A 14112-nucleotide genomic window follows, 5' to 3' on the forward strand; every position below is an offset into this window, starting at 1 on the left:
TCTTCCTGATATAAGCCAGGGTTACTCAATATTACTCTAAGAGGAGAACCAGAGAGAGTACTCTAACAATGTGAGCGTTATTCCCTGAGCGCACATACAAAAAAAGAATTCCTTTTTTTACAATTAAAAATTAATTTAACAGAATTCCCCTGATAGAATACTTTCCAACTTAAAAAGTATCCCCTTCGGACTCCGTTTTTGTTTGTGTAACCTCAATTTCTAATGTGAAGTTTAAAAAAAATCTTTTATTCAAAAGTAATTTTTGATTGGATCGGGAATCCTATTTTGTATTCAGTATGGATAAAAGATCTTCCTATGTTATACTATTCAATTTATGAATGCCAAAATTAATCCCAGCTTTAAGCCAAACAGTCTAAGAAAGTATCAAATCCAAGCATTGTTTGTGGCTACTGCAAGCTTCAGGGTCATGTCAAGGATTAGTGCTTTGCTCTTCATGGATATCCTGAATGGCATAGACTCCATGGACAACCAAAACCAAAAGTTAAGTCTACTCAAAGGAAGTACAATCTCATTTATGTTGTTAACTCTGAAAACACATACTCTGAGCACACCACAACTACTGGTGGGAATAAGGAATTTACTGCTTCTTCAATGTTTATTGAAAGTCAGTATCAACAGCTTCTCAATTTACTTCAACAATCTCAAGGAAAGTCACCCAATGATTTGTCAAATGACACTTGATTGCATACTGCTAAATATGATATAAATTATGCAGGTATAAATAAATGCACTATTTTTTCCATATGTGTGAATAATGTTCTGTCAGATACATCTATTTACACATGTATTATAGATTCTGTCCCTAAGTTACATCAAGATAAATTTGATTCATCCACTTCTCATGATACTCAATTCACTAATAGTCTGATGTTTCCTTCATCACCTATTCAAGGTGGTACTGATCATACCATCATTTATTGAGAATAAAACTGAGTTAAATCATACAATTATTCCTTCCTCATCTATTGTTAATAAAACTAAGTCCACTCCTGATATCAATACTCAACCTATTGTTTCTATACCTATCAGACCTGTCAGAAATAGAACAATTTATGTTAAACTTAGGGACTATACAGCCTTGCCCAAATATCTAGTTCCAACGTCTGTCTCTGGTGATAAGGTAACTTCAAACTCAAACAAGTTTCCTGCATATATCATATACAGAATTATATCTCTTATGTCAATATTTTACCATCGTATGCCAAATTTTTAGCTGCTATTGTTATGTCTTCTATTCCACATACTTACAAACAGACAACCAATGATTATAATTGGCTTCAAGCCATGAAAACTGAACTCAATGTTCTTAAGAGTAATGATATATGGAAAATTGTTCCTAAACATAAGGATCATCACATTGTTGATTGTAAATGACTGTTCAGAATTAAATACAACCCATATGGGAGTATTGAAAGGTATAAAGCCAGACTCGTGACCAAAAATTTCACTCAAAACTATGGTTTGGACTATTTTGAAACTTATGCACATGTAGCCAAAATGACAACTGTTAGGTTACTTATAGCTATAGCAGCTACTCAAGACTGGACAATTTCTCAGTTAGATATCACTAATGCTTTTCTCCATGTTGTTCTTAGTGAAACTATCTATATGAGATTGCCTCCTGGGTATCTTCAACTATCCATTTGTGTTGATCTATCTGCTATTACAGATGCCTCTTCCATTGTGTGTAAATTAAAGAAGTCATTGTATGGCCTCAAACAGGCTCCTAAATGCTGGTTTTTAAAAAAATCTACAAAGTTTTGCTAGAATATGGATGCACTCAGTCTCACTCTAACAATACTTTGTTCGCGCTGACTTGTGATAATCAATTTGTGGCTATACTAGTCCATGTTGATGATATTCTGGTTACAGGATCATCCAAGTATCTTATCCAACAGGTTATTGATTTTCTGTCTACAAAATTCAAAGTTAAAGATTTTGGGAGCTCTCAAGTATTTTCTTGAAATAAAAATGACCAGATTTGTTAGTGGCATTTACTTGCATCACAGCAAGTATACTCTGGATATGTTAAAAGACACTGGTCTACTTGCTGTCAGACCATCCAAAATTCCTCTAGAACAAAATCACAATTTAATGGACAATGCTAGTCCTATGTGAATCCGATGCTTTTACCTACAGAATAGTTGTTGGCAGGTTTTTTATCTTACGGTCACAAAATCTGACATTTCTTACTTTGATCAAGTTTTATGTCAGTTTACATTGATTATATATGCTACAAAAAAAATGTCCACATTTATATTCACACACTAAAACTCATAAAATAATGTGCATTTTCAATTTTTATACAAGTACATTTACGAGAATGGTCTTTTAATCAATATTAAAACTATAAAATTTGCATGAGTTAATGAACATGACAAATATTTTGAAAAATTTTAATTTTATAAAGTGAACTATTAAAATAGGATTGAGTGAGTATTTGACTATGCAAATTCAGTACACCGACATAAAAGCAAATATATTTAGTGTTGAGTTTAATTTTTAATATAGGTACAACAAATTATTTGGTTATTATAAATAATTGTATTGTACTTGCAAGATGTTATACGTATCATTCCACCTATTGCAACAAAAACACAGATCCTTTCCGACAAGACCTATTGCAGGTCTCCGTTACATAAACTCATTCATCTTTATATATAAAAAAAATTAATTAATTAAATTCTTGTTATTTGTAGACTTCATATTTATCCAACGAATATGGAGATGCTTGACCGAGCATATGAACTTCAACAAATCAGATTAACTACTTTTCATATAAAAAATCTCAGAAAGTGAAGTTTTCAAAATTTAGAAAATCCATGTCCGTCTCTAACAGATCTCATCTACATATTACAAAATACAAATAATCCAAAACAGCTTCTGTAAGTAGGAAATAACAATCACTGCACCGAGGTATGTTCAAAATAACTATATTATCAATTTCCGACAATGACAAAACCGTAATATATCTTTTCTTGGTGGAAGCCCATCCAAATTTAAGCATTTGTCTGAGAATTTAACTTGGTTAAGACTTCAAACTAAAAGGAGATTGACATCATAGATAGGACTCCTAAAATATAAATTCTCCTGGAACCCTTGAAATGAAAAAATTTGAGCATTTTCATGAAGAATCTACTTCATCTCTAACATAAAGTCACCAAACAAACAAATTAACTTTGCTGTTAAGGTAAAAAGTGACTCTACTACCAACGAGATCCATACAAGGCATCTGAAATACTACACCACCAAAGTTTCCACCATTAATATTAATAAAACTGTGTAGATCTCAAAATAACAGTCAAATAACAGTCTTCTCGTCTTCTGGAAAATTGTTAATTTTTCAAGCACAGGTGGGGGATTGACTGGGATTCGAACTCATGATCTAGCTCACGGAAATGAGCCTTTGATGCCACGGGAAATCTTAACATAATTGAGTTTCGAACTTCAAAGATATGCCCATGCTGAAAAGCTCCTGGGAAAGTAGCTTCGCCCCATAAGGCACACTCACTTTGACAATGTCTTCAGAAGACTGGCAATAACGGCAGTAAGGGCCACGAATCTTGCGCCCACCCATTACCGTCCTTTGGATCACATTTGCGGGGTGCTTGCATTTACGACAGATATGCATCTGTGAGCAGTCACTGAGTGTGAAGAGACGTTCGTGCAAATTAGCTGAGGCTCCATGAGCTATCAGGCAATCGCGCTCCATCTCCCCAAACTTGATTCCTCCAAAACGCTTCCTGTCAGCAACTGGTTGTCTAGTGAGAGGATGAATAGGCCCCGTGTTCCTGAACTTCACCTTGTCTTCAGCCATATGGATCAAGCGCTGGTAGCAGGTTGGGCCCATAAATACCAGGGAACGAATCATTTCACCGGTTCGACCATTGTAAACTCTTTCGTTTCCCCATCTAGAAAAACCAGCCCTTCAATTCGTGTACAAAGATAGGTAAATCAGAAACCAGCCTCGCTATAGTTGTTTGTCGACAAGTTGAAGCAATTTAATTTCGATCAAATGCATACCCAACTAATGTAAATCACAAAAGGGACATAAAGCACAAACTTCAGGCTGCAAATTTGAGTTGGCACTTCGCTCATGGTGATGGATGATGGATCTCTTTTGAAATTAAGGAACTTATTTCAAAGTTCCCTCATGCTATACTGTGTCTAACGGGGACAGTATATAATACTAAAATTTAGAAACAACCTCAGAAGCTCTGCTAATTTGTGGTGTACAAGTCTAGGCGTGAGACCTACTTATAATTTCTCACTTCTTTTTACTTTGTTAGAAATCTTACTTTCCTAAATATTCCATAATGATATTATACATTATAAAACAAAGATCCTGCATCACTATTTTTTTTCAAGCCTTCTCCAGTTTGGTGAGCAAATCACGTAAATAGAAAGACATCCAAAGCAAACCAAAAAAAATTATTTGTTAACATTAATATGTATTATACTTGTGCCTTAATGCTTCGAGTGTGACATTTGTACCTGTGAAGTTGATTTGTTATGGCGTCAACTGACAAAGTGGAGAAAGGGGTGGCGTATCTTTCTTTACCCCCAAGGGCAATCCCTTTTCCCAGAGCAGCCTCCAGAAGCTGGCCAGGAGTTTGGCGTGAAGGAAATGCATGTGGATTTATGACAATATCCGGAACTATTCCTTGAGCAGTGAAAGGGAAGTTCTCCTGAGATTCCAGAAAACCTAGAACACCCTTTTGCCCATGCATGCTAGAAAACTTGTCTCCGAGACATGGGGATCGAACCTACACAATAAAGTCAAGTTTATAAGCGATAATAATGCAAAGTATTCCCCATTGTTTTGGCCCTTATGCAAGGAGAGAACATCAGAGAGGTGATCGTTAAGGGTGAGGGGAAATCAGAAGCCATGAGACTATATAACTATTATCTTATATGTTTGTCTCATTTAAATATTTTACTACGCAAAACATCTAGCTAATCTTGGAGAATGCAAGCATGTTAGCTGTAAGTTGAATCATCTTCAAGAGATATAAACTAAAACAAAATAAATGAGAACTACATACAGGAGAAAAAATTAAATTGTTTAAACATGTGATAAGACAGAGATATTAGCATCAAATATGCATGCACGCGGAAGAATTCATATACATGCACACGGAAGAATTCATATACGAAGATACCTGAGAGAATTTTAAATGAAGATGAATATTTATAGTGAATACATGTGCAAAACTGAAAACATATTAAGAACACAAGATCACCTGTCTCAGAGATACTACAGCAAAGTTTTTCCCTTCATCATTCGAAGAAAGTATTACTTTCTGAACCATTCCCTTTTCAGTATGCTTCAGTTTAATACTCTGATCAACCCCTGATTCTGCATGTTTTCCAATGACGATATCACCAGTCTGCAGGTTTGCACCAATAAACGGAAAACCGTCCTCATCTAAGCTGTCAACTCGACCAATTTTACTTGGGATCTTTCCGAAGTTTATTGCATCCTCTAATTTTTGCTTCTTTAAAGTAGCTTCTGTGTTATTAACATCAGCTTTGTAACTTCGAATGTGCTCAGATCGAAACATGCCCCGCTCTAGTGAAGAGCGATTCATAACCAAGGAATCTTCCTGGTTGTAACCAAGGTGAACATTTACAGCTACAATAGCACACTGCCCATTGTAAAATTCAGGCTTGGGAAGCATCCTGTTTTCTGCTTTTCCAAGACATTCTGAAAGCATCGTCCGAAAAAGTGGTTTTTGAGGATAATATAACTGATTTGTATTTGTGTCTACTCTGATACTTGAATTGGTGGTAGAAAAACCAATGGCTTGATGTGAGTGCTTTTGTGATTGGTAGAGGGCCCTTCTTGCATGATCATGATTACAAAAGGGTGTCAGTCCGGCGCTTAAACCCAAGAGAAATGACATGTCAAGTTCACAGTGTGTGTATTTCTTGGGTGGATCTCCGCTAGTTTGCATCATGAGATATTTAATGCCCCATGCTGTGGAACAGTCTTCCTCCTCTTCAGTTCCAATCAGCTCAATCACTCCTGCATCCAAAAGTGTCTGGAAAGAGTAATCTCCCCCTTTGAGTAATTTAATTTTTTTCAAATTATGGACGACCAAAAGAGGCCGTAAAATCCTCCCAGCATCACAAAATATGCGTACTTCTCTATTTTTCTCATCTCTTTTAATCTCCACCTATGAAAAATATCCAGTACAATGACTAAGAGCCCAAACAATAATTATTTAGTTAAGATGAGAAAAGAAATTACAAGTGGAGGACAAGACAAGATGTCCTCCAAAACTAAAAGGAACCAAATATAAGCAAAGATTAGAGGTGCAAAAATATTTAACAAAGCATCATAGGTCTGTCCCTGTGATCAACAGTTAATTATGTAGTCACTCAATACAAGCCAGGAGCATACAGGCGGAGTTATAGAAGAGAACCTGGTGGGGAAGTTCTTTTGAGCGTCGCATATTTCTTAATTCTGCGACAAATGATGCAGGATCTCTACACAATCCAACCAGTTCCCCATCCAGAAATATATTGTCCTTATCATTAAGAGAAGATGAAGTATCATCTACCAATTCTTCCATGCCACAATCAAGTAATTTTTCAACAATCGGCTCATATACAGTGGTACTGACAAGCCCAGTGCTAGCAAGATTTTTTATGAGGCCACAATTTTCTCCATCGGGAGTAGAAAGAAAACACAATTTCCCCCAGTGAGAAGGGTGCCTGCACCAGCAGCATTATACATAATTATAAAAAGGGTCCACATCTTTACTCAAGAAATTTTCTAAAAGTTGATAAGATTACTTCTAAAAGAGTTGAAACTATAACCACCTAGGCACCTACAGTCAGATTCCCAGTCACAAGACAGAAAAAGGCAGCCTATTAAATCCCATCAAATTGCAGTATTTCACCGAGCAAAATAAATAGAGAAGGAAATCTATTGTCTGAATTTTCAATTACATAATTTTTTAGTGCACAAACTCTTCAGGTAAATATATACTATGTTATACATGCATTATTTATTTATTTGTAGCTTGAAACTTGTTATAATAAGTAATAAAAAAAAAATCATTACAAAGATGGAAATTCGCAGAAACAAATTTCCCAAAATATAGAAGAGAAAAGCAGATGATTGGCTCCGAATATCTGGTAACCTGTCAAATAAATTACTACTAAACATTATGTTCAAGCAACATTGCAGTTGTATCTGAGCTTTTATTTACGACAAGCAAATGCCAAGATATAAAATAATAAAATTAGAATGCTGAACAGAAGTTAATAAATAGAATTACTAACGGGTATCTAGCGTCACCAACTCTCCCTGTGTAATCAACATGCTGACGTGTTCTCCTCATTTCAGCTATCATCTGCAATGGATTTGTTCGACCAAGATTTGCCACTACACCGGAGGTCCTTTCCCCTCTGATGTATGGATGAGACCAATTCCCTGTGGAAAATGCCCTTGAAAGTCCATTCGTAATAATTGATGAATCCAGATAGCGTTCAATAAACTCCACTTTATCCTTGTAAAGATCTCTCTGCATAGCCTTGACCATGCGTTTCTCAGCATGCTTAAGATGAACCTTAAGCTCGCGCTCAAGTAACTCACCAGCCAGCTCTAACCTCTTGTTTCTGAAATCATCCCTATTATCAACTTTTCTACGACCAGTATAACCCTGCAAGAGGCACTTAGTCATATAGGTAAGAACATGAGCCTTCTGCTTGAACCCAGTGAGACCGGAGAAGAGATATTTGTTAATGCACTCTTCGACAGATTCTGCAGGGGGGAATGGGCAACTTTTAAGTTTCTTTTCTATGTATTTAAGAGCCATTCCTCTTCTACGGAACTTCACACCACACTCCTCATCACACTCTTTGTCAGCATGGTGAATTGATGCAATCATAATATTCACAATCCTGCCATCTTCAAGATCAACATCAATCAAATCAACAACCTCTTTATCAGACGATACTCCAAGAGCAAAAAATAATATCCATATCGGAACTTCCATCCCCAAAAAATACACAGTAAGAATTTTTTCGCCACCTCCAATGTCGTCACTTTTAGGGTCTAGAAGTTTTACATGGACTCTTTTTCTTTTAAAAGCATGACGGTATGAAGCAGTCCAAGAGGGACTACTAGTCAACCAAAGCCTCTTCAAGCAAATCTGTTCTTGAGCAACAAAGGTCTGCGGTGGATTGAGTAAGAAAAATAGTTTTTAACTACACACGTGCTTTACAATATAACAATTAAATTCATCAAATGCTTCGGACATGAACATTACTCCCTCTGTCCTATCCAATTGTATACAGTTTTTTTCAATTCTCGACACACATTTTAAGGTAAATATAAAGTATACTTCCATAATATATTTTTGAATTCTTCTTTTTTTGTATTAAACTTTAAACAACAAATTTTTATTCAGATGAAAAGAAATTAAAAATTATTTACGGAACTATACTTTAAAGGAGTCCTAAAATGCGTGTCGAGCCCCCGTCCCCCAATGTATACTACCTAGGGGGGCAGAGAGAGTACTTGTTCTGAAGCTGAAACCAACCACTTACTAAGAAACAATAATCTATACTGCCACAATATATGAATGACTGGCTATTTCATTCTTTAGGGAGCTAATATATATAACAGCTTTTTATAATATTGCTATGCATATAAAACAATCTTTAGAACATTTTTAAAAAAAACTATCAACAATCTAAAAGCAACTTCAATCAGAGAGTCCAAGAATGTGAACACACAAATATATTAGGGGTCCTGATAAAGTTAAGTTCTGATTTTTAATTTATAGCAAGTGAGATGAATAATACCATAATGCCTTCATTCAGAATTTTTTGGATTGTGATTGATAGGTGTTAGATGAGATACCGTTTGAGAGTTCATACTTTTCTAGGGCAATTAGGTTTCTCTTCTTACGGGCGGTCAGGAGTATGATTACTGTTATTTGAAAAACAAGGTGTGCAATTTGTTTAAATATTTTGGTTTCATCTATCTGTCGATTAACCTGGATGTAGGAGGCATTTGGCTAGGTAGTTCTTTGTCAGTTTACGGACTCAGCTAAAAAAAGACCTTTAGGAACAAGATTTGACACGTTAAATTGTTTAACAGCCAAAAGTGTATTACACAGTTACACCTGTACAATCCTACGCCTCCCTGTATGTCAATTAAGGATTTGGTTCATTCCCCCTCAAATCATAAAACTAGGCATCAGCCTCAGGGATGTGATGGCTCAATCTGTATTGTGAACTGGAATTATTTATTTGGGTGTTAAGCTTGCATTCTAGAAGCGGTAGCTTCCCGCCTTTTCCTGTTATTATCCGGGAAAATGTACTTACTAGGTAAAAAAAAATAATGCATTTTCCAAGACAAGTGCCTAATTCCTTTTAATATGCAATATATACAAACGTGCTATCTACTAGGTCTATTCACAAATTAGACTTTGTTACAAAAAGAAGTGATACTGCAGTAAATCAGTAAGTATATGAGCCACAGAAACTAGTTGTTTGGGAAAGCTTAAGCAATGGCAATGCTATGCAGATTGCACAACACTGTTCCGATTGGCTAAATCCCAAGTCCGTAAATATTCACTGGCTTCTAAATCACGAGTTCAAATTATACCAAACCAAAAAAATGATACAGTATAGATATACATTTCGAGAATATTACCAGCTGACAAATATGACAGCAGAACACTTTATACACCACAGACCACTTTACACAACTGCTAAAACCAGTTTTATTCAGAATGTAAGCAATTATTGTGTTTGGTTGGGATGAATGAAATGGAAGGAATAGATTAAAATTTGAACTACAAAATGAGTGAATGTTTAAAATATTTAGTCCATCAATTCCATTCTTAACAAACTTGAACTAGAGCTTATACTCCTCAGTTTTTGAAGGAATGTTCCATTCTCCACCAGACCCATATTCTTCACATTTCTCATCAAAGAGATTTTGCACCTATTCATTTTATATCAAGCCTTCCCTCCTACCTCTGTTATTTTATACCCCTTTAATTTCATTAATTCCATTTCATTTCATTCTCCCCAAGCAAACACAACATATGTTCCTTATGTAAGTATAATACGCAAGACAAGAAAAGAAAAACAAACTCTTAACCTTCTCAGCTCCTTTTATTATGAAATAGCCACCGTGATCAAAATCACAATCATCTTGCTTCGCATTTTTCATCCAGCATAAATCAGATTTCACCATCACCGGAAGCGTTCCAATAGGAATCTCCTCCCGAATTTCCTTACAAACAGCCTTGTCTACATACTGTTCTTTGCCAGTTTTAAACTTGTCACTCCTAACCATCTTCTGCGTATATACCTAAATATACACAAGCACAACCAGAATAAGATATATAAATAATTACAACCAAGGCGAGGAGATTGTTTCAGTCTTACATTTTATGAATGAATTTTACAAATAGTTAACAGTATATAGATTATGGCAACATCACGTTGCCTGTACACTGTCCAAGGAGTTTTTTTGATTTACTGCTCTAGGTGCAACTTGCCAGGATATAATGTTTGGTCGGTCATCAGTGAAAGCAATTATGGAAATTGCAGAATTTAATCTAAAGTCTATATACACCTTTTTTGCCCACCAAATTCTCCTGTCAGGAAAGTTTTATACCAAAAGATCATATATACAAATAACTAAATCTCAAGTCTTTAGTAAAAATATATTTGTAGGAAAATGACACCATTGTTTGACCTGCAGTTGATTTGTAATACTACTTAAACAAAGCTTTCAAATACACATTAGTATAAACAACAAAGTCATGGGGCTGAAAGATATTCCGATAGATTACAAATAATTGTCATGGCTGTATTTGTAAAAGTAAAACAGACATGGGTGTACAACTTATAAAAAGAAATGGCAACACAATCTGGCATCACCAAGCCTGGACTGTATCAAGTAACAGAAGTTATAACAGTTCATTTCGGAGCAAGTCAAAAAGAAAGGAAGGGATGTCAAAATATCATGAAAATGCTAGCATAGTGTAGTTCAATTGGTCAAATTCAAATTATACTTGTAACCATTATAGATTCTTTACTAGTTTTGCTCAGAAACAAAGGTCATTCTAAAGCTTTCGCTTTTAGAATCCAAGAAAGTGTCACTTGCTAACTTCAGCGAAGTACTCAACATCCACACATTCACTTATTAGGGGACCGGAAAAGAAGAAAAAATAGTTACAGCTCTTTTTAATATTACCTGAAGATGAACCTCAACTTTCATCTTTGAAGAGTAAGTCATATTCTGAAGGCGAGCATGTCTGGGATAGAAGTCAACGAAATCTATAGCATTATCATTGAAAAACTTCTCACCAGTGAAGAATGTTGGCCGCGCAAGCTTGACCTTTCCAAACTTCACCGAAGCATACCTCCAGTCACCATCACCCTTTTTAGATGGATCATAACCAGGCTGGACGGTGATCTCGCCAATGGAATCAAAGACATTCTGAATACCATGTTTAATAAAATCATTGTATGAGTTCAGCTGGTGACTGATCAGCCCGTGTTGTTCGAAAAATGATGTTGCTGCTTTTTTACAAACACTGTTTAGAAACGGTTCTCCTAGATCCCCTAAATCATCCTCAAAGAGGTCGTCTATGTCTATATCCATGTAACAAGAACGGCCCATTACCTACAAATCACAAATGAAAACAAAAATTAAGTTTACAATTCTACACTACAACTCCATTATACCTATGCAGCATGATATTCGTGCACTTTACAATAATACACAACTAACTTTAAGCACTTTCCATATCTAACCCCAAATAGAATTCTACAACCTCAACTTCTCAGTTTTGCATTCTACACTCCCAAAACAAAACATGAAATCTGCTATAAAACATCAACCTAGATTTTAAACTGCAGAGAAAAGAAAAAAAAACCACACAAATGTTAAATACGAAGTCAGAAACCACATTTTACATTTTAAAACCCAAAATCCCTAAAAAATGAATTCCGGCACTTTTGTCTATATTCTGCAAGCGATTTACTGATATGAATACAAAAAAGACAAAACAAAGAGATACATAAATAAATGCACAACATGATTTTGGTTTGAAATATATATTCTAAAAAACCCAAAATTTTGAACAGAAAATTTAACCAGCTGAAATCAAATTGAGTTCAGCTTTAACATCAATTGGATATCAATATTACGAGTTTTGGAAATTTTAACCAGCTGAAATCAAATAATGATTTTATGGGTAAGTTGATCAACAAAATGTTAACCCCCCCCTCCTCTGCTGACTAAAGGTTTCTTGAGGTTAAATTTCTTGACTCTTGAGTATACCTAAGACCATCTCCAACCTATGAAACTAAAATGGTGTAGCTTTTACACTATTTTAGTGTTAAAATTACAACATTTACAAAACCAACTCCAACCTATTTACACTATACTTTAAACTAAATAGAGAAATGAGATACTTACTTTTCCAAAAGCAGATACCTTGTTTGGATATAATAGGATATAAATGGGATATAGTGGGAATAAATTTGTTTTTGTTAACAAATATAAGGGTAGTGTGGGAATTATGAAAGACGCCAAATTTGGTGTAAAAATTACACCAAATGTACTTTTGACCATAAATTTGGTGTCACTCTATTTATTTGGTGTAACTTTGACACCATTATAATGTTCCATTGGAGTAGGTTTTGCACTATAAATTACACTATAATAGCATTATAGTGTTCGGTTGGAGTTGCTCTAAGAGGTATGAGATATGATATTCGAATAACTACAAACTTCCCAATCTAACCCCAAAAATAACTCTATGACCCCACCTTCCGGGTGAAAACTAAAGAGAAAAATGGCATAGTTGTAATTTTTTAAATAAATTTTGTTATTACAATAATACCCCTCGTGCATTCACATTAAAAAACTAGTTGTACTCACCTAAGTTAGGTGAGTATGTTCTTAGGAGCATCAAGGCCAAAACTAAATCAATAATGTGCTATAAAACATAAACCCCAAATCAAAAAGTCTCCAGAAACCATTTCCATGCAATAAATAATAATCACCTCCGAATAAAAGTAAAAAGTATCCTCACAAAATGTTAAATACAAAGTTTAAAACCACATTATACAACAACAAACCTCAAATGTATCTCACATGCAAAAACAAAATGAAACTCTACAAATAATTTCCATACTTTCCTATACATTCTCCGAACAATTTTACGATAAGTATACTAACAAGCCAAAGAAGAGAGAGAGGAAGGGAGGGAGGGAGAGAGAGATAGAGAGATAGAGGGGGTAGAGGGAGCGAGGGGGGAGAGAGACTTACATTAAGCTCACTACAGAGTGTTTATGCATAAATATAGTACATATACAAGCAAAACTAAAAAACCTCGAATTGTAAACATAACAGTGCATCACAAACTGAAATCAAAAACTTAATTAAATGAAGAGAGAAAAGGTAAAATAGAGGATGAGACTTACATAAAAAGCAGTATACTAGCTTGAATTAAGGAAATTCTAGGGTTTGTGAGAGAATTTGGGGATAAAATGATCAAGAAAATGTTAGGGTTTAGAAAAGGAAGGACTTTCCCTGGTTTCTCTCACTACACTCAAAAGAGAGTGTGTTTCAGTGTTTGTGTGTGTTTAAAATTGCTGAATGGACGTTGGAGTCTATTACGCTTTTGCCCCCCGTCTTGTGCCTGAGCTCATAATCACGATAAAAAGACACGAGAAAGATACGATATAAATGAATATGTGTTCAGTTTTTTGATACATGAATATGAAAGTACACGACACTAAAAAATACAAAATATAAACGGGTACAAATATGTGTTTACCCTTTAATACACGACACGACACGGAAATACACAAAATAATAAATTTATTAATAATTTTTTAAATATTTATATATTCATTTATATAAATATACATATTACTTTAATAATATATATATACATAAAATTCACATATATTTATAAAAATATATCCAAAAATATATCGTTATATGTAAATATATATTTAATATATATATATGTAAAATTATATCCAACTATATAATATTTATTAATTTATTTTTATACACGAAATGAACACGAAACG

The 14112-nt window shown here is 34.7% G+C and overlaps 1 protein-coding gene across 1 annotated transcript; it reads right to left on the reverse strand.

Moving 5' to 3' along the window:
* Positions 1–3086: 3086 nt before the first annotated feature.
* On the reverse strand, positions 3087–13657 carry LOC141667032 (DNA-directed RNA polymerases IV and V subunit 2-like). The gene is made up of 8 exons (XM_074473333.1): positions 13495–13657; positions 11255–11686; positions 10151–10363; positions 7315–8207; positions 6450–6741; positions 5265–6200; positions 4516–4787; positions 3087–3947 (listed from the first exon to the last, which is right to left on the reverse strand). The coding sequence occupies exons 2-8, from the start codon at positions 11681–11683 to the stop codon at positions 3446–3448; spliced, it is 3537 nt and encodes a 1178-aa protein (XP_074329434.1). The 5' UTR covers positions 11684–11686; positions 13495–13657; the 3' UTR covers positions 3087–3445.
* Positions 13658–14112: the final 455 nt, after the last annotated feature.

Source organism: Apium graveolens, chromosome 6, assembly GCF_009905375.1.
Source record: "Apium graveolens cultivar Ventura chromosome 6, ASM990537v1, whole genome shotgun sequence".
NCBI classification, from domain to species: Eukaryota; Viridiplantae; Streptophyta; class Magnoliopsida; order Apiales; family Apiaceae; genus Apium; species Apium graveolens.

Bases quoted from the DNA above. Each gene is read 5' to 3' on its own strand.
- LOC141667032 (XM_074473333.1), bottom strand. From the start codon at position 11,683: ATGGGCCGTTCTTGTTACATGGATATAGACATAGACGACCTCTTTGAG. The intron at 10,364-11,254 runs GTAATATTAAAA...GTGTATATTTAG, and splicing joins AAGTTGAGGTTCATCTTCAG to GTATATACGCAGAAGATGGT. The intron at 8,208-10,150 runs GTTAAGAGTTTG...AATCCACCGCAG, and splicing joins TAATAAAAGGAGCTGAGAAG to ACCTTTGTTGCTCAAGAACA.